General features: G+C 63.6%; 2 protein-coding genes across 3 annotated transcripts; one reads left to right on the top strand and one right to left on the bottom strand.

Moving 5' to 3' along the window:
• The first annotated feature begins 508 nt into the window (after positions 1-508).
• On the top strand, positions 509-5,989 carry HK3 (hexokinase 3). Its single transcript, XM_030229260.2, has 19 exons — positions 509-743; positions 868-1,017; positions 1,137-1,185; positions 1,263-1,425; positions 1,741-1,889; positions 2,048-2,182; positions 2,290-2,569; positions 2,648-2,831; positions 3,001-3,156; positions 3,276-3,509; positions 3,598-3,902; positions 3,980-4,119; positions 4,269-4,388; positions 4,474-4,569; positions 4,692-4,791; positions 4,914-5,097; positions 5,170-5,325; positions 5,488-5,721; positions 5,848-5,989. The coding sequence occupies exons 1-19, from the start codon at positions 646-648 to the stop codon at positions 5,987-5,989; spliced, it is 3,075 nt and encodes a 1,024-aa protein (XP_030085120.1). The 5' UTR covers positions 509-645.
• Positions 5,990-6,059: 70 nt separating this feature from the next.
• UNC5A (unc-5 netrin receptor A) lies at positions 6,060-18,983 on the bottom strand. Of its 2 annotated transcripts, XM_030229261.2 has the most exons (16): positions 18,869-18,983; positions 10,727-10,948; positions 10,443-10,586; positions 10,264-10,367; positions 9,972-10,152; positions 9,691-9,858; positions 9,338-9,502; positions 9,064-9,252; positions 8,370-8,669; positions 8,191-8,278; positions 7,943-8,111; positions 7,638-7,871; positions 7,393-7,542; positions 7,133-7,297; positions 6,874-7,049; positions 6,060-6,665 (listed from the first exon to the last, which is right to left on the bottom strand). In XM_030229261.2, exons 1-16 carry the CDS (start codon positions 18,981-18,983, stop codon positions 6,506-6,508), a joined length of 2,730 nt encoding a protein of 909 aa, XP_030085121.1. In that variant the 3' UTR covers positions 6,060-6,505. The 2 variants fall into 2 exon arrangements, with proteins under 2 accessions (XP_030085121.1, XP_009089769.1); XM_009091521.4 differs by lacking the exon at positions 18,869-18,983 and having other exon boundaries at positions 10,727-11,186.
• Positions 18,984-19,708: the final 725 nt, after the last annotated feature.

The raw sequence follows: 19,708 nt of genomic DNA, 5'->3' as shown, positions 1-19,708 counted from the left end.
GGCAGAGGGCACCTTGGTGCCAGCTGACAGCCGCATTCAGCGGATGCAAGAACCGGAGGAGCCCCGGCCACGGTGTCCCTGTGTCCTTGGTGCTTTCCCTGTCCCCTGGTGGCTCGGCCGTACGCCCGCTCCCCAGGGCAGTGGGGCTTTGCCTGCCTCGCACCGGGCCTTGGAGGGATCTGCTCCCCGAGAGCATCCTCACGGGGAACGGGGGAGAGCGACCCATGCCTAATTAATGGCACGAGCTGGTGCGGAGCTCATTAAACCCCGGGCTTTAAACGGCGCTGCCGCCCGGCCGGAGCGCGGAGCGGGGAGCGGCCCCTCACGCGGGTGGGGCCCAGAGCGGCGCCGCCCATTGGCCGCGGCGGGGCCGGCTCGAGGCGGGGCGACCAATGGCGAGCCGGGGCGCGGCTGTTGCCAGGGGGACGGCGGCAGCAACGGACCCGCTCGTGCCGGCCCCGGCCCCATAACGGCCCCTCACACCGGCCGCGGACACCACCGGCCCCGCACACCGCCCCGGCCACCACTGGCCCCTACAACGGCCCCGGCCACCATCGGCCCCTACACCGGCCCCGGCCACCATCGGCCCCGGCCCCACACCGGCTCCAAACACCGGGCCCAAACACCGGCCCCTGCCTCGCCACCATGGGCAGTCGCAGCACCCGGCCCACATCCCAAAATGGCCGGCCCGGCGGGGCGGACAGAGCAGACCAAAGCCTGGGCGCGCCGGAGCAGGACAGCCGGTACGTGAACCGGTGAGCGGCTCCTGCCCTGCGGAGACCGCTGTGGGGCCGGGGAGGGGCCGCCAGGTTCCCCGATCCCTCAGGCTGTTGCAGGGGAGAAACAGCAGCTTATGGCCTCTTGCAGGTCGTGGGGACCCTCTCCTTCCTCTGCCCCCACGCTCGGCCCTATGACCGTGATGGGGCAGAGCGTCCTCCTCCACGACCGCAGAGGCAGTGTGAAGGTACTGCAAAAAGACGAGCATATGGACGCCTTATTGGGCATAGACATAGACAGGTGGGAGCAGAGCTGGGTACAGGCCCCCCAGCCCCACTGTGTCCCTGGGCAAGGGCAGGCATTTATCCTGTCCTGCAGGCCAGAGCTCAGTGGGTGACATGCCACCTCCCTCCATGCAGGTCAGCGGGCAATCTGAACCAGCGCCGTGATAGTTCCCACAGTACTCCGGTAAGGCCCATCCCTGCTCCATTCGTAAGTTCCCTGCCCTTAGTCTCTGCACCTCTGCCCTTATGCACCATCCCCAGATACAACGAGCCCTGCGAGCACTCAGCATCCCGCTAGAGAGGCTGCATGTTATGAAGGGCCACATGATAGAGGACATGTGCAAGGGGCTGAGCCGCCAGACACATGCACAGGCCAAAGTGCGGATGCTGCCCACCTACATCTGCTCCACTCCCAACGGCACTGGTAAGGCAGCCCAGCCTGAGGATGAACTGTTCTGCTACTAGCAGCCCTGCACACCTCACTGGAGTTGACCCTGAGGATGCTGGGGAGGGGCAAACCACTCTTGGATCAGTTATGGGTGTTCATAAGCTTCTCTGCCACTCCCCAGTGCAGGGGCAGTAGCCAGAAGCTTGTTCCCTTGGCCCCTCTGAGAGTCTCAGGCTCTCAGGGGCTTCCCCCATGGGTCAGTGACTGTCCCTGGGACAGGGCAAGGAGCAGATTTTGGGAGATCTGCCACAGGGAAGGCCTCTGCCTGGTACTGTCTTTGTTTCCCCATAGAGAAGGGCAACTTTCTAGTGGTGGAGCTGTGCCAGACCCAGGTTCGGACCCTGTTGGTGACCCTCTACGGAGATGGAAACTTGAGCCCTCAAATGATGTACAAGATCTATGACCTGCCACAGGGCATCACGCAGGGCGAGGGGGAAGCGGTATGAGGAGGCCATGGCAAAGGGTGGCTGGTGCTGGGCTGCCCAGCATCACGGAGACTCAGCAGGGCACTGGGCTGGTGTTGGAGCTCGAGGCTGCCTTTTGCAGCCTGGGTACTGAGCAAGGCAAGCAGCCCTTACCCCCAGTCATGACTTTGCAGCTCTTTGACTTCATTGCACAATGTGTGATCCAGTTCCTGGCCGAGACCATCAGCTCTGACACCAACGACTCTGATCTGTACCTCCCCTTGGGCTTTGTGTTCCCTTTCACCTGCCGGCAGACGCAGCTGGACAAGGTGAGGGGGAGAGCCCCTTCCCAGGCTATGACCACAGCACGGCAGCAGTGGGGAGAGGAATCGTCCTGGTGCCAGAGGTCAATGGCTCTGCCACATTTTCTTTACAGGCAGAACTCCTCTCCTGGTCCAAGGGCTTCAACTGTAGTGGTGTGGTGGGGAAGGACGTGGTGGAGCTGCTGCAGTCAGCCATCGATAAGCAGGCTGTGCCAGATAAGGAAGGGGAGGCTAGTGGGGGAGGCGGTTGGCTGCGGAAGAACAGGAAATCCTCTCAATCTGCTTCTAGCCAGTCCCGCCATGTGGAAGTTGTTGCGCTGATGAATGACACTGTGGGCACTATGATGACCTGCAGCATGGAGGGGAGAGCCTGTGAGGTCGCCATGGTTGCAGGTGAGACTTGGGCATGGCGCGTGCCATGGTGGTGGTGCTGGGGGGCCCTGCTGGTACTCAGCCCCATCACTCCTGCAGACAAGGGCTCCAACTGTTGCTTCATGGCTGAGGCATACCTGGTGGAAACAACAGAGGAGACCAGTGGGCGGATGTGTGTCAACACTGAGTGGGGCTGCTTTGGGGATGATGGCACCCTGAATGACCTCATCACACCCTACGATCAATCTGTGGATGAAGAATCTTCCAACCCAGGGGAGAAGAGGTGCTCTTTCTCCCCCAGAAAGGACAGGCTCCCCATCTGTCCCTAAGCATGTCAGGCCCCACCAAGAGGAGCGCACATTCCCCTGCAATGCTTCTGGGTGCTCTTAAAGGGCCAAGGGTTGCTGCTAGGGAGGCGCAACTGACTCCCATGTGGGCTCAAACTCACACAGGTTTGAGAAGATGGTGGGCACCCTGTACCTGGGGGAGATTGTCAGACACGTGCTGATTGCCCTGACTGCTGAGAAAGCTATCTTCACTGGGACTGATGCTGCTGTCCTGAAGGAGAAGGGAGTGTTCACAATGCAGCATCTTCTGGAGATTGTCAAGTGAGTGTCTGAGGACCAAAAGCGGCTGTAGGTGGGAGGATGGGGTGTGATGGATGGGTGTTCCTGGCTGCGGGCTGGTGAACCTGCAGGTTGCTGCAAGGCGGTGATCTGCCTTCTAGCAATGAGGATGGCATAACTGAAGTTAAGAGGATTCTGGAGACGCTGGGGCTACAGCCAAGCGAGCGGGATTGCGGCCGGATGCAGCAGATCTGCCGGGCAGTGGTGGGGCGTGCTGCCACATTCCACGCCACTGGGCTGGCTGCCATCCTCAGCTACATGTGCCAGACCCGGGATTTGGAGTCGCTGATGGTCAATGTTGGGGTGGAAGGAGAATTGTTCGCAGGCTACCCCAGGTAATGAGGAACACAGGGCTCCCAGTGGGGTGCTACCCCAGTGGGATGCCTCACACCCAGCCCATGCTATCCTCTTCATCCTGGGCAGGTTTGAGGAGATCCTGCTGAGTGTGTCAAGGCTACTGGCCCCTGAGTGCATGGCCACCATCCTGGCCTCAAGAGATGGCTCTGGGCGGGGGGCAGCCATGGTGACAGCCGTGGCTTTGCGCCTGGCCGCCCAGCGCCGTGCAGTGGACGAGGTGCTGGCCCCACTACGGCTCAGCCGCGACGACCTGGTGAAAGTCCAGGCACTGATGAGGGAGGAGATGGAACGGGGCCTGGGTAAGGAGACCAATGCCAGTGCCTCTGTCCGCATGCTGCCCACCTATGTTAATCACACACCTGATGGCACAGGTAAGGGGCAGGGACACTGGCAATGGGGTGCTGAGGAGGCTGTGGCCCTGCTAATGCACTGTGCTGGCTCCCTGCAGAGAAAGGGGACTTTCTGGCACTGGACCTGGGGGGGACAAATTTCCGTGTGCTGGTGGTGCGCATAACAGAGGATGGCATCACCATGGCCAGTGAGATCTATGTCATCCCAGTTAGCATCACGCAGGGCAGTGGTGATGAGGTGAGGCTGAGGAGCTGTGACCAGTGGCTGGGGCGGGGGTGTGGGCATTGCCTCCCTACTTGCTCTCCATGGGGCCATGAAGGGGCTGGGAGAGGTCCCCACAGCATTGTCCCACCCTAGGCCATGCTCACCATGCTCACTATCCACAGCTCTTTGACCACATCATTGACTGCATCATAGACTTCCAGACGAAGCAGAACCTGGTGACACAGATGCTGCCTCTCGGCTTCACCTTCTCTTTCCCCTGCCAGCAAGTGGGCCTGGATAAGGTGAGGGGGTGGCTTCAGCACCAGGATGGTGGGAAGGACCTCAGGATGTGTGCTGCCTTGGCCCCTGATCCAACCACTGTTGCAGGCATTGCTGCTGACATGGACCAAAGGCTTCAGCGCCTCAGGCTGCGTGGGACAGGACGTTGTCCAGCTGCTGCGGGATGCTGCCAAGCGCAAACGGGTAGGGAATGTCTGGTGGCCTGTCCCTGTCCCCAGGGTAGGGGGACCTGCATCCAGGTTGTGTCAGTCCCAGGAGCTGTCTGGATGCCACTAGACCATGTGTGTCCATCTCCTATTTGGCAGCATTTAGGGATGCAGGTGGTGGCTCTGGTCAACGACACGGTGGGAACCATGATGGCCTGTGGTTATGATGACCCCAAATGTGAAATCGGCCTCATTGTGGGTGAGGAGCACCTCTACATCCAGGAGGTCCCCTGTCTCCTCACCACCCCTCTACCCCCCATGGCATGGCCACATGTCTTTACCAGACCTGCTGTGGGGGTGACACCAGCATGGGGCCTGCAGGGACAGGGACCAATGCCTGTTACATGGAGGAGATGAAGAATGTGGGCACTGTGGAGGGGGACCAGGGCCGCATGTGCATCAACATGGAGTGGGGGGCCTTTGGGGACAACGGCTGCCTGGACCATATCTTCACCCACTTTGACACTGTGGTGGATGAAACCACCATCAACCCGGGCAAGCAGAGGTGGGTGAGGGCCCTGGAGCAGACGGGGTGGGAGCAGGTGGCTGTGCCTAGCTGACGTTGTGCCTTGGATAGGTTTGAGAAGCTCATCAGTGGCATGTACCTGGGTGAGATTGTGCGTCAGATCCTGCTGGTAATGACAGAGAAAGAGCTCTTGTTCCAAGGCAAACCCAGCCCCAAACTCCAGACCAAGGACATCTTCAAGACTAAGTTCCTCTCTACCATTGAACTGTGAGTGTTGGGTTCCTATGGGTTCCCTGAACCCAGGGTGGGGGTATCAGAACACCAGGTGAGGAGCCAGGCTACATGATGTGGCACAGACAGGGTGATGGGTGATGGGGACAGTGATGGGGATGGGGACTCTGCTGCTAACAATGGCATTGGTCTGGACAGCAATGGGCTGGCGCTGCGGCAGATACGGACCATCATGAACGAACTGGAGCTCGATGCCAGCTTTGAGGACTGCGTGCTGATGCGGGAGGTGTGCCAAACCGTGTCCCTGCGTGCGGCTCAGCTCTGCGCTGCTGGCTTGGCTGCTGTGGTGGAGAAGATGCGGGAGAACAGGGGCTTGGACCAGCTGTCTGTCACTGTTGGGGTGGATGGCACCTTGTACAAGCTGCACCCATGGTGAGTGGGGCCAGGGGCGGCAGGCACCCATGGGGCATCCTTGCCCTAAGAAGGGGTCTGTGGTGGAGGCATGGTGTGCATAGGGTAGGTGCATCAATCCTCACCCTCCCCTTCCATCCTGCCTAGCTTTTCCACCAACCTCCAGACGACACTGAAGGACCTGGCACCCAACTGTAATGTGACCTTCATGCTATCAGAGGATGGCTCAGGGAAAGGGGCTGCGCTCGTGGCAGCTGTGGCCGATCGTGCTGCCAACGCCATGGAATAGTCACCATTCCAATAAAGATCTTTGGTCTGCATCTTCAGCTTCTGGGGGATCATGAGGGGCAGCGCATGGCCGGGCACAGCCCCACGTAGCAATATATATTGAATTTATTTACATTCACGTCCGGCAGACCCCCCGCCCGCGGCACCACTATGTACATAAGGCCAAGTGTAAATACTTGAATGCACTTAATACAGAATTAAAAAAACGGGCTTTACACAACACGGCACGGGGCCTGGGGCCGCCTGGCCCCACACGCAGACACCACGACGGCACCGCACGCACGACGCACACCCCGTGCCCCCCCAGTCCCCACCATGGGGCTCTGGGACCCCCAGGGCTGGGCTGAGTCCAGCTGCCACAGTGCTGGAGGGGCTTGACTGCCATAGGGCAGGGGCATCCTGCCCTCCCAAGGGGGCCAGGTAGTCCTCCTCGTGCGCTGTGGGGCAGTAGGAGCCTGGTGGGCCAGCCAGGGCCCCCCTTAGCCCCATGGTGGTAGTCCCCTGGGACCCTCCATGCTCAGCACTCAGCCTCCGAGAACAGGGCACCGTCCTGCTTGCCGACCTCAGCCACGGCGGCAGCCAGCTGGGAGAGGTTGCCATTGGGGAAGTGCTGTGCTTCCCACAAGTTGAGAATCATGGCTGTGGGGCTGGCCTTCGAGGCGAAGAAGCTGAGATGGCTGGAAGGGGACAGAGAGACCATGTCAGGGCACAGGGATGGCTCCACATCCCATTATCAGCCCCGTACTAGCCTCACCTTGTTCAGCAGCCCTCTCCTGGAATGCCACAGCATTCCAGCATCCATCCATAGGTGCATGATGAGGCCAGAACCCCTGGCCCCATCCAGCATACCACCCCATCCCCAGCACTGTCCTCAGTCTGCATTACCTGTCAAGATTGAGCTTTTGTGCCAGTGTCCTCCAGTCGGCTCCCCGTGTGCCCGGTGGGTCCAGGCTGCTGATGATCTTTTGGCGGATGAGGAAGGGGATCTTGAAGGCACTGGGGCCCACCAGAGCTGGGGTGCCCACCTCGTCAGGGACCAGCCAGTCTGAAAACCTTGTGTCCTAGGGGAGAGCATGAGCAGGGAGGGAAGGGGATGTGAGGCAATCCTATGGCCACCTCAAGGAGTGGCCAGTTCTGCCCTCACCTTGGCAATGTTGAAGTTGACGGTGAAGCTCTGCCCATCTCCCTCCACCTGCCAGACCCAGATCTTGCAGGCCAGCTCACAGGTGCTGGTGCTCAGGCGCTCCAGGGTGAAGGTGCAGTGCAGGAAGGGCTGCAGCCCACTCCAGATGTGGTAGAAGGGGATCTCCTGCAGTGGGGTGACAGAGCTGGGGGGTGTCAGAGTGGCAGGGACACCTCCCAACACCTCTATCCCCATCCCCACACACTGGCCAGACTCCTCACCTGGTAGCTGGCAAGGAGCTTGCTCTTCCAGAGGGAGCTGGGCATATCGTGGATGGAGAGGCGCAGGTTGTGGTAGCTGTCCTTGAAGTGCAGCACCCGGGGGGCTCCAATCAGCTGCCCTCCCAGCTGCTTCTCCAGCTGGATCACCTCCTGCCAGCACAAGCAGCAGTCAGGCAGGAGATGCTGCACACCAGGAGCGCAGCTCTCGCTCCAAGCTGGGACAGGCAGGTTGGGGACCCCAGTACCTTGAGGACGTCCTGGGTGTCACTGAGACAGTAGACACGGATGTTGTACTCGAGCGAGGGGCAGGCGGCTGGCGCGAACAGGACCAGCTTGAGGCGCTTGGAGGCCGCCATGCTGAGGGACTCCCCAACCAGGGCAAAGCGCCCCAGCTGCTCCGTGAACACGTAGCAAGCCTGCGCTTCCAGCTGGCAGTAGTACAGCTCTGTGCACGGCTCAGCACCCAGCTGCAGCACGTCCTACCAGGCAGAGATGCACCTCAGCCGTGGCTGTCCCTCCTCCATCCCTGAAACCCCTCGCCCCTGCTCACCTCCCATGTTCCCTCGCATGACTGCTTCTTCAGCCGGATGCTCCAGTTCTCAGCACTGGCTTCCACGCAGTGCCCCATGGCCAGGATGGCGGGGCGGGTGAGGAGGACCCCGGGGGGGCCACAGCTGACGATGGGGCTCAGCAGTGTCTGGCAGCCAGCCAGGGGCAGCCTGGGGCAGCAATGGGGGCAGCTGAGTGAGGACAGAACCCCCTCCAACAGCCCCGTGCCCCAGCAGCCCCAGCACCTACCTCACCTCCTCCTGCTTGTGCAGGGTCAGGTAGACCTCATAGATCTTCCCCCGTGGGATGGCATCAGGTGGGATGAGCAGGCTGATCCCTGGGTGGGAATGGGGGTGCAGACAGGGGGTGAGCCCCGTGAGGACCCTGCCTGGCCTGGGCAGTGCTCTGGAATCCCCACTCTGCTGTACCTGTGTTGGGGATCATGAGCCGGCCCCCCAGGAAGTTGAAGGTGCCATAGGCCATGTTGTTGGTGCCGCGGGGCAGGGAGCGGAAGTAGCTCTGTGTGGAGAGCCGGGCCACGAAGTCAGCACCCTCGGCGGCGGGTGAGCTGTGGTGCAGCGTGTGCCGTCCAGCACCCAGTGGGCTCAGCAGGTGCCCATTGGGCAGCTGGAGCTTGGCAGGGCCATCCTGGCGTGGGCAGAGTGAGCCCTGGTAGGTCATGGTGGTGGTGCTGAGGTCTGGCTGGATGGTGAGCAGGCTGGGGTTGTCTGCAGCACAGAGCAAGCGACTGTGGTGCGAGGGCAAGGCAGAAACAAGGGGTTCCCAGCAATGGTATACAGGCAGAGTCAGCTCGAGAGGGCATGGGGCACACAGTCCCTGCCCCATAGGGCACAGCCACGACTCCTGGGGATCTGACCCTATGTGGCATAGAGCACTGACCCCACAGTCAGGGACTCTAAGATGCAGAGTTCCTGTACCTAGGTCAGGGTTCCCATAAGGCAAAGAATCAACTCAAGACCAGGGACCCCACAAGGCACAGACCCCCACCTGTAGGGGATGCCCTGAAGCAGACAGCCCCTGCACAGAGATCCCCTGGCAGGTATGGCCACTTGGAACACCCTGTCTCAGTGTGGGTGCGCTGTCCCTGCAACACTCACTCACCAGCCTTGCTGGGTTTGATGCTGACAGGCTGGAAGCCGGCGGTGAGGATGGAGGAATCGGCCACATCAGCGTCCAGGCCCCCCTTCTTGCGGCAGTACACCAGCACCCCCACCAGCAGCAGCAGCACCAGGCACACGGCCACGGCCACCAGCCCCACGTACAGTGCTACATCCTCTGCGCCAGGGGCAGCTGTATGGGGCAGGGTATCAGAACACATGGTCACCCCCCAGTCCCCTCTCCCAGGGGATAACCCTGCCATCCCCACTGTGCTCACCATGGGTGCAGAGCTCAGAGGTGCAGTTACGGGTGTCCAGCTCGGGGCCATGACAATCCCGGCCTCCGTTGCGCGGCGCTGGCTCCGAGCACTCGCGGCTGCGCCAGTGGGTGCATTCGGCCCCACACTCTGACCATTTGCTCCACTCTGACCAGGCACCGTCCACTGCAGGCACAGCTTGGGGTCAGTGCCCTGCTGCCACCCCCCTTCCCTGCCCCAGGGCCGGCAGAGACGGACACATAGGGGAATTGGAGGACAAGACATCTGGTGGGGACAGGGACTGCAATGGGCGCAGTGGGGAGTGCAGCATCGGCACGACGGGGCGGTGGCGATGCCCCGAGAAGGGCAGGTACCTGGGCAGAGGGTGGTGCAGGCGGTTTTCTGCACGTTTTGGCCCTCACAGAAAGCACCCCCATTGAGGGGTGTGGGGTTGGTGCACGTCCGGCTCCGCTTCTGCCAGCCCCGTCCACAGCTGGTGCTGCAGCCTGACCACTGCGTCCACGTTGACCAGCCGCCGTTCACTGGGTGGAGAGGGAGCCATCAGTGCCCTGCCACTAAGGGGACACAGGGAGGGACAGGACAGGGATAGTGACACAAGGGCAGTGTGGTGGGGACTGGGGTGGAGGGGCCATACCATAGACAGTGATGGCAGCAGAGGCGCTGCGGCGACGGGCCACGATGTTTTTAGCCACACAGGTGTAGTTGGCGGTGTCGGCCAGGCGGGCCTGACGCAGCACCAGGCTGTGCTCTGGCGTCACGTAGACGTTGGCATCCAGTTCTGGGTCCACCAGCTCCTCGTTGCGCAGCCACTCCACCTGTAGGACACAGGGACATCACTGGGTGCCTTCCTGGGATCACACACATCATCGTCCTGGGTGAGGGGTATCCTCAGCCACATCCTGTCCTGCCCAGCTGCAGCGACCCACCTCGGCGGGGGGGATGCCCTCGGGAGGGCGGCATGGCAGCACGATGCCCTGCTCAATGGAGACCTCCCTGGCTGTCGGCTCCTGCTCGAAGTTCTTGCGCAGATCTGGGGAGACACAGGGGTGAGATGGGGGGCTGGGGCCGGTGCCTACACTCTGTCCAGACACCTGCAGACACTCACAGGCGATGCGCACGAAGGCCTTCTGGCTCTTGGTCGTGCCGGAGGAGCTCCAGGCCACGCACTGGCACCAGTACTCCTCCAGCCCAAAGATCTTCTCCACTTGCTGACGGGTGACCTCGATGCGCACTTCCATCACTGGCAGCCCTGGGAACGGACAGTGGCATGTCACACTGACATGCTGGGAGCTGTCCCTGATGCCTCAGCCCCAGGAAAGCCCCACCAAGAGTGGCACATGTGGCTCCCCCAGGAGTGGGGCTGGCACCGCCGCTCCTGCTCGTGCTCACCGGTGCTGCGGTCGGTGCTGTGCTGTGTAACGTGGTCACCTTGGTGCACCCACTCGCCATTGCACTTGAAGTAGATCTGCGTGGCAGGGGTGGCACGGCAGGCCAGGCTCACTGCTTTGTTCTTCACGATGTAGACATCCTCCGGCTCCAGCTGGAAGTGTGGCAGCAGGTCCGAGGATGCGCCAGGTGCCGGGTTGGCCACGGTTGCGCTTTGCTGAGCACCTGTGGGGAGATGGGGCTCGGCCACCTCCATGTGCCCTGGCTGGGACATCACCCATGCTGGCACAGCCACGTGCCAGTGGCCCTGTGCCTCCCCACTGTCCCTTCCAGCAGCAGTGCGGCAGCCCTGTCCCACCCTGCCATCCATCAGGGAAAGCAGCCACGCAGTGGCTGTGCCCACTGAACCCTTGCCGATCCCTCATGTCCTCACTTAGCACTAATGAAAAGGAAATGTAGTGTGACCAACAAGGGCCATTGCTCACGCCTCCGGGGCGCCTGCCACCCCCTTCCCCAGCATGCTGTGAGGCACTGACCAGGGGCTGCATTCTGCCCTGCTGCACCCCAGAGTGGCACAGGGATTCTGGACAAGGAGTGGTGACACTGCAGAGTGGCACAGCAGTGTGTCCTATCCTGTGCCATTGACACACTTACATGGCACGTGGGGGCTGGCTGTCCCCAGAGTGGTGAGGATGGCTCAGTGCTGGACACACTTGCCCTCATGGGGACAGCAGAGCTGGGGACATGACCCATGGCACAGTCCTAAGACATCTACATCCCCCAGCCCAGACAAGGCCAGGTGTCTCTTCTCCCCCCACCCCGCCGGTGCCTGCTGTGGAAAGAGTTAATAAACCAGGGCCCTAAATAAGCATTTGATTAACAAACGATAAAATAGCGATTGTGTCACTGAATGAAGCTGTAATTGCTGCTGCTAATTGGCTGGTTAGGATTTAATAAGCAATTAAATGGGATGGAATGCGCAGTAATTAAGTACCTTCGTTTGGCAACCACCAGCCACTCCCCATGTGCCCGTGGGACCCTACTGCCTGTGCCCACCACGGCTGGCTCCCGCCCGGCACCGCCGCCTGCGTGACGGGAACGCGAGCGATATGGGGGTCCCTTGGGCCCTGCCTGAGTCCCCCAGGGAGGCTCCAGGCCCTGCCGCTCTCCCCAGCTGGCTCAGGCCCCTCGCAGCCAGGGAGTGGGCGCCGACGAGCCCGCCGCGATGCCCGCCGGGACGGGCAAGGTGCGGCAGCTAATTTACGCGGGGAAGATAAACGGCGACCATAACGCGCCGGTTATTACCCCATCAGCACTTTTACAATGTCACTGGCAATTAATTTAATTAAAACTCCTGTCGGGGATATACAGGCATTTCATATTTCACTGGTTTAACGACCCCCCCAGCCGCAGCCTGGGGCCGGCCCGGGGGTCACGGCACGGACAGGCGCTGCGGTCCCCGGCGCGGTGCTGTCCCCGTGCTGGCTGCGGCACAGCCCGCCGCATCACCCGCGGGTCCCACCGCTGTGCCTGCTGCTCGGGCGCCCCGGGTGCCCACACTGCACTATCCGTGCTGGCATGTGGGCTCTGGGTAAATAAACCCAATTTATTTATGAAATGCCATGTTTGCTGCTGCACAGCATCGCGGCTGCCTCCCGCCCGGGCGGCTGTGGCAGACGCGCCGGGTGAACTGTGCTGCGGGACCAGCTTTTTAATCACACGTGAAATGAGTACAGCGATTGCCGAGCTGCGTGTCTATCCATCACGGCTGAGTGGAGGGGCGCAGGGAGCCTGGGACCAGCAGCAAGGCGTGGAGGAGGCAGGATGGGTATGGAGCCCACGCAGCTGCCCACCCAAGCGGGGTGTTGGGTGCATTGCGGGCGGGGTGGGGAGAGCACGGACAGCAAACAGAGCTGGGGATATGCAGTGAGCAGCAGAGCTAGGGTGCTGCCCAGCCCTGATGTCTGGCTGCTGAGCACTGTGCCAGGCACTGGTGAGGCTCTGTGCTGTGGTGTGGGCATGGATGGAGCCATGTGGCAAGCCAGGAGGCTGGAGCCGGCCTGAAGCCTTGTGAGGGAGCAGGGGAGCTATGATCTGAGTGCCCCATGCACCAGACACCCCCCTTAATGACGGTTACCCTACACACCGTAGGCTCTGCACGCACTACGAGCACCCCACGCACCCTGTGACCATCCAATGGACCATGGCCACCCCACGCATCACAGTTATGCCAAACACCTCGGGGATCTCATGCACTGTGGATGCATATCACACACTCTGTGGGCACCTCACATCCCCGTGCCCTTCGGCCCCCTCCATGCCCTGTGGGCCCCCCTGTCCTGTGAACCCCTCCACGCCACAGCCTTTCTTCACAGCGTGGGCATCTCCCACAGCACAGACACTCGCCCAGCACAGGCTCCCTGCACCCCACCGCTGCCCTGCTCTCTGCAGCCACCTCCATGCACTGCGGCCCCCCCACCGTGTCCTGGGGGTCCCCCCAGAGTGTGGCACCCCCAGCCTGTGGGTGCGGGCGCAGCGTGGGTGCTCCGTGGGCAGCGGCCCCCCACGTGGCGCGTGCCGGCTCCCGCATCCGCCTCGCGCTCACCTGCCGCTGCGTTGTCATGGAAACAGGCGAGATGCTTATGTCACCTTGGCAAAGGGAACCGGGGAACTTCGGCGGGGACGGCGGCGAACAAGCGGACGGGGTGGGGGGGGGCCCTGGGTTCCACACGCCCCTCGCCCCTCCCTTACCGTGGCAGGGCACAGCCTCGGCCGTTCTCCCTGCAGCCAAAGGAGTGACTGGGAGCACAGTTTGCTCCAGCGCCGACAAATCTCAGCCTGGAAGGTCGGTGCATTAAGCAGGGCTTTAATATCAATTATCCCCCTGACACGTGGGCTAACGAGTGGTGCCTGATGGAGGGGAAGGGTGGTGGGCTGGGGAACAAGTGTGTGGCAGCCAGCTCAGGGTGCAGAAGGGATGGGGACACCCCGCTGTGAGCTCTGGGCACACACCCCTGCCTTTGTCACAGCACTGTAAGACCCCCAGCTGCTCCTGCTCTCCATGTACAAAGCTCCCCCTGTTTCCTGCCACCCCAGGTGGTCACACAGCCTCTCACCATAGCACCTGGGCTCCCCAGCAGCAGAAACACAAGGTGTACTGGTGTTACTGGTCAAGGAGAGACCGTGGGACACTGCACTGCCTATTTTGGGGGTGGGGGGGGCACTGATAGGACACACCAAGCTCCCATGGGTGCCCCAGTACCCTCTGGTCGTCAAGGGGCTGACCCTGCCTGGGTGACGGCGCCTAAGTCCCCAGCGGTACCGGGAGCAGCCTTGTGGGTGCCTCCGTGCCTGCCGCGGGGAGACACTGAGAAGGTCAGCGTGCTCTTGGTGAGGAGAGGCTGCGGCAGCGCCAGCCCCGGCACGGCCACTGGGAGCCCACGGGGCACAGCTACCCCTGGGAGGGAGCAGGTGGCTGCCTGCAGTAGGACAACGGCACGGCTCTGTCTGAACACTGCTGCCCACCACATGAGCCATCCCCGATGGGGCATCCCACCCCATCCTCCCTGTGCCCCCACCCCCTGCATGCTCCCCTGCCTGCTGCTGCCACTCTGGGGACCTCAATGCCAGCACCTGCCTCCACCACTGTGCCACTCTGTGGACCTCCGCAGATCCCCGTGGGCTTTGCAGCCGGCAGATTTGCTCCCAGCTGGTGCCCCATCCATCGAGTGGTGCCAGGCCTCGCACACCATTAACATGAAAGATTTCCTCACACTTTGCTGGCGCTCAGCCTTCACCCCAGCATCAGGTAATTAAAGCCATAATTGCTGTTGATTGCTCCGGCCTTAACGAGGGAAGGGTGGGCATCAGGGGGAGGGTAGAGGGTGCCCAGCTGTTCCCAGGGGAGCCTGGGGGTGCCAACCCTGCACGCAGGGGTCCCTGTCGCTGGCACTTTGCTCTCTGCAGGGTGCAGAGAAGGGAACTGGCACAACTCACCACAATCAAAAAGCTCGTCTGAGGCTTTGAGCTGGGTACCATCCTGCTGGGAGAGGCTGACTCTGAGGCACGATCAGCTGGTGTTGTCTCTGGGAGACCCTCCAGACGTGGGCCACAGCACTGCCCAGCTGCTCTGACCCTCACCTGGGGCATCAGGACATTGCCAAACCCTTCCCTTGCACCTACCCCTCCACCCCACACAGTCCCACAGCAATGCCAGGCGGGTGCCGGTGCCAGCCCCGGCTGGGCAGAGAGCCAGCAGGGTCGGATGCCAATGCTGGGCAGCAGGACCTGGCTCCTGGCCAGCCTGGCGCGTGCTGAGCACTGGGGATGATGCGACTACGGGCACACAATGCCAAGGCTACCTCCATGCTCCAATGGGCACCGTGTCCCTGGGGGTGCCCCCTCCCCTCCCCTGGACCGTGTCCCCAATTTTCTGACGTGTCCCTATGAGCTGGCCATTGTCCGGGCCCCTCAGGCGTGTGGCCCACGTGTGCCAGCCCTAGGGCACGGGGGAGGCTGGGTGGAGGTGCCTGTCTCCCGGGGAGTGCCTGGCAGCGTCTGGGCGCTGATGAAGCGAGTGCTGGTTGTGAATGAATTAGGCGGGTTTGCATGACAATGGAGCTGCCTAATTACGGATTTGAGCTGATACTGCTCTCCCCATTACATGCAATTAGCATGTGCCAGGGCGGGCAGGGCTCTCAGCGCCCACCCAGAGCTGCACGCCCTGGCTGTGCCCGCACATGACCCCCGCTGCACCATGCCCGCGGTCTGAGGACAATGGTGCCCCAGTGCCACCAAAGACTGCTGGAGGTGGCAGCCCCTCCCCAGGGACCACCTCTGCCTGATTGAGGGCTACCAGCCCCGGCATCCAGCGCTGGGCATTCTTCCCCAGGCACACACAGAGCCTGAGAGGGGACATGTTCCCGATCAGCTCTGGGTAGCTGAAGAACCCCACAGACCCCATATCCTCTGTGCCAGCAGGACTCGTGCCAAGACCTGCCAGTCCCTCTCAGCAGCACGGCATGGGGAAGGGGTCCCGTGCTCAGTGCAGGATGAGGGGGTCCCCCAGCCCAGTCGAGCACTGGGAAGGTGGAGGACACAAGGCTGGCCCAGTGCACTGTGCAGGAACTGTCTCTGGGGTCTCGATCCTGAGAAGCCGAGTGAGTTTCCTGGCTCTCCTTTCACTGACAGTGGGAAGCAAAAACTCTGGCCAAGCCCTGGCCCCACCAGGAGGAGTGTCAAGGTCACCCTCAGTCCTGCACCCCACTGGAACAGGAGGGGACAACAGTCCCAGGTGCCAGCGTCCAGCCCCACAGTCTCTTCCCTCTCACCCACGAGTGTCACTCAGTGGTGATGGCAGTCCTGGCACCTCACAACGCCATGGCAGCAAGGGCTGTCTGAGAGATCTGGGACCTGAAAACTCCATCCTGCAGGAGCCCCGGAAGGGCAGGGTCTGGGGGCCCATGGGGAGCAATCTGCCTGACACCCCACTGGGAACAGCACCCAAAGAGCAGGCAGAAGGCAGAGCCAAGGGGTAACTGGGCAGCGGGGACTGACTGGATGAGGACAGGGTCCCAGTGTGCCCAGTCTGGAGCCCGCCGACCTCAGCCTTCCCATGAGCAGACATCCAATCCGTGGACCAGCGATTGTGCTGACAGACAAAGCAGTGCTGGCACGGAGGGTGGACCCCTGGGCACAGGGAAGGGGGGACAGTGGGACATGCACAGCACTCAATCCCCATGCCAACATACCTTGGGCACCAGCATCAGTAACCGGGTGGTCTCGTGTACTGCTGGCCACCCGGTGGCCTGCAGTAACTCTGGGGGTGCCCAGCCCCTGGTGGCACCGTCAGCATCCCAGTTCCCTCCCGCAAGCACCTGCCAGGCTCTGCACGCTTTGATGTAGTGCCAGCCCCGCGTGGCACCGAGCCAGAACAAACAGCCCTGGGCAGGCTGCGTCTGCCGCGTGCTCGTGCTGACAGCCGGCACGGCACGGCAGCTTCCCGGTGCCCGGCAGCTTCCCGGTGCATGGCAGCTTCCCGGTGCATGGCAGCTTCCCGGTGCTTGGCACACTCCAGCCTTGCCCACCCCACGGAGGCACCAGTGCCCAGCCAGGCACAGGTTGTAGGGTGCTGTATGATGCAACGACCTGGGGTGCCACGCTCTGGGGCATCAGGCTGTGGAGTGCAGTGGTTGGGGGCTGTCTGCTGGAGCTTGGGGGAAGTCAGCAGCACAACGTGGCTTGTGCACAGTTAGTGCAGAGTGTGGCTCTGGCCAGAGCTGGAGCAGGAGCCACTGTGGGGCTGGGGCAGGAGATGTGACAGGGCCTGGCACTGGCTGCAGTGATGCCAAGGGGAAGGCCCCATGGCACAACTGGGCCAGGGGCAGCTCTTGGGAAGGACCCTGCCTCCCGCCCTTGCCCACCTGCCGGTGCAGCAGCCAAGCAGGGCAGCCCCCCACCTTGGGAGCTCGCCCCTCACTGCTTCCCATGCGTGACCCCCAGTCCTCACTGCTGTTCTCACCCTTCCCATGCGGGCTCCAGCGGATGGGCAACTCACAACCAGGGACACTGCTCCACCAGCAGGCAGGGGCCTTTTGCCTGGACACCTGGGTTCGCTGTCCCCAGCCTGTGGCTTGACGAGCCTGGTGAGGGGAGCTGTGCCATGCCATGCTGTGCCATGCCTTGCCAGGCTGGAGCAGAGGCCCAGTCTGCCCCGTTTGTGCCAAGCAGTGGCTGTGCAGGTGACTGGGCTCAGTCGTGCTGCGGCCGGCTGTGAGCTGCCTGCCAAGTGAGAGATGGGGACCAGCACCACACCACATTCCCCGAGCCGGGGCTGGCACCTCCGGGCTCCTCACACCTCCTGTCACAGGGCGTGCATGAAGTGCTCTGGTGCACCCCCTGCCCTTCTGCCCCCCATCTCCTTCCATCCTCACAGTTCCCACGGGTGCTGTGGGGACAGCCGTGATCCATGCCCAGCTGGGGTTGGGTACACACAGCACCCTCCATATAGAGTCTCCTGCACTTAAGAGGTGCCCACCCACCGCGCCGCCTCTGCAGCGTCCCCCTGCAGACGGGGCCACGCTGGGAACGCGGTGTCCCTGGGGATGCCCAGACGGTTGCGGGGAGCACTGGGGCTGCAGCCCCTCTGGGCGTCTGCCGTGCCCGCCAACGCACTGAAACCACGCTAGGGGACACCTCTGCTGGCGGGTGGAGGGTCAGGGGGCCGGGACCCTCGGGCGCAGAGGGGGTGTCCCGTCCCCCCCACGGGCCCCCCGCAGAGCTCACGTCCAGCCTCGCGCAGCTCCCCGCCCCCAGCCTGGTCCTTTGTCTGCAGCCGCCACTTCCCGTCTGCCGTGACACCTGCCAGCGGCCGCCAGCCCCGGGCACCCACCGTACTCTCGGCCGCCGACCCCACGGACCGGCCGCCAGAGCGACAAAGCCCCGGGGGTCCACGCGGCCGGTCCCGTTCCTGCCGGGTCGTGCCCTGGGGGGCATTGCCGGAGGCGGCCGTGCTCCGGACCGTCCGCGTCTGCAGCACCAACGATACAGTCCCGCATGCTCCCCGCACGACCACCCACGCGCACCCCCGCGGCGTGACAGCACCCTCCGGGCTATCCCGTCACCGCGGTCCCCCGTGTCCCGGCCAAGTGACGGCAGCGGCAGGAGCACTGTGCCAGCGGCAGGGATGCTGTGCCTTGGGCAGGGACACCACGCGTGGGGCAGGTGCGCTGCGGACACCGCTGCCCGGCGCTGGCAGGGCCCCGGAGGAGCGGAGCCGTGGCGGGGAGCGCCAGCCCCCCATGTGCGGACAGCGTCCGGGGCAGTGCCGGCGGGACACGCGTGTGCGGCCACGCTTGGGCGAGGGGCGGGGGGCGGCAGTGCCTGCCGTGGGGCAGGAGACACATCCCCGTTTCGGGAGGGCGCCCCACCAGCACCCGAACCTCCCAGAGCCAGCGGGCATCCCGCACGGCGAACGAACGGTCCCCGACCCCGGGAGGGCACCGGCGTCCCGCTGGACGCCCACCCGCGGCCGCTCCCCGGGTGACCTTGCCCGGCGCCCAGTCCCGCTGCCGGGTCCCCGCCGCGCCGCCGGTCCCCCCCCTCCCGCCCAGAGCACGGTGCCCGCGGGAGGCGGCGGTGACTCACCGGCGGCGGCGAGCAGGGCAGCGGCGAGCAGGGCACCGAGCGGCCCCGGCGCGGCGGCGGCAGCGGCGGCGGCGGCGGCGGGGGGGGCCCGGCGGCGGGGCGGCCGCGCACCCATGGCGCGCCCCGCGGAGCGCTGCGGGGCGAGGGAGCAGGGCGGGCCGCGCTCCGCGCCGCCCTCAGCGGGCCATGGCGCCCCCGCCACCGCCACCGGCCCCGCCGCGGCTGCCGCCCGCCGCCGCGCCGCTCCTCTCCGCCCGGGCGCCGCCAATGCGGGGCGGGAGCGCGGACCCGCCCGCGGAAGGGACGGCGCAACAGCTGGGCGCGCCCCCGCCGCCGCCCCCCGCCCGCAACGCCGGCAACGCTCCCCCCGCTGGCACTGCACCCCCCGCCTCTGCACACACCCGAGCCGGCACGGGGGGTCCGCACCGTTCCCCAGCGCAGAGCAGCGCGGCTCCCCCGGCATGCATCCCCCCCGGGCACGGCGCATCCCTCGGCACGGCGTCACTCCCCTCTCCGGGACGCCCGCGGGCTCTGCACCCCTCGGGACAGCTCACACCCGCTACACTTTTCATCTCCCCTCCACACCCCACTATACCCCAAGCCCCTGCTGCACCACCTGGTGATGCCCAGGGATGCTCCCCAGCCCAGCCTGGCATCCCACAGGAAATGTCACAGAAGAGGGACCACGATCTTTGCGGCAGCGTGGGTCACCTGTGGGACCCCACTTTTCTGCCACACATGGCACTCTGTCCTCAAGGTACCCCATGCTCAGCCACACTGGCCTCTCCCACGGGATGCAGATGCAGGATGTCACCTCTTCCCTCTCAGTCCCCTCCCTGC

The sequence above is a fragment of the Serinus canaria genome, chromosome 13, assembly GCF_022539315.1.
Source record: "Serinus canaria isolate serCan28SL12 chromosome 13, serCan2020, whole genome shotgun sequence".
Taxonomy (NCBI): Eukaryota; Metazoa; Chordata; class Aves; order Passeriformes; family Fringillidae; genus Serinus; species Serinus canaria.
This window is presented reverse-complemented; position numbering and strand designations above follow the sequence as displayed.

What these genes read in the sequence shown, in the direction of transcription:
- UNC5A (XM_009091521.4), bottom strand. Translation starts at nt 11,093, where the DNA reads ATGGATGGCAGGGTGGGACAGGGCTGCCGCACTGCTGCTGGAAGGGAC. An exon ending in CATCAAACCCAGCAAGGCTG is followed by an intron (nt 8,670 to 9,063) that starts GTGAGTGAGTGT and finishes TCTGTGCTGCAG; the next exon opens with ACAACCCCAGCCTGCTCACC. An exon ending in AGCTCCTTGCCAGCTACCAG is followed by an intron (nt 7,298 to 7,392) that starts GTGAGGAGTCTG and finishes ACCCCACTGCAG; the next exon opens with GAGATCCCCTTCTACCACAT.
- HK3 (XM_030229260.2), top strand. Translation starts at nt 646, where the DNA reads ATGGGCAGTCGCAGCACCCGGCCCACATCCCAAAATGGCCGGCCCGGC. An exon ending in GGCAGACGCAGCTGGACAAG is followed by an intron (nt 2,183 to 2,289) that starts GTGAGGGGGAGA and finishes TTTTCTTTACAG; the next exon opens with GCAGAACTCCTCTCCTGGTC. An exon ending in TTGTACAAGCTGCACCCATG is followed by an intron (nt 5,722 to 5,847) that starts GTGAGTGGGGCC and finishes CATCCTGCCTAG; the next exon opens with CTTTTCCACCAACCTCCAGA.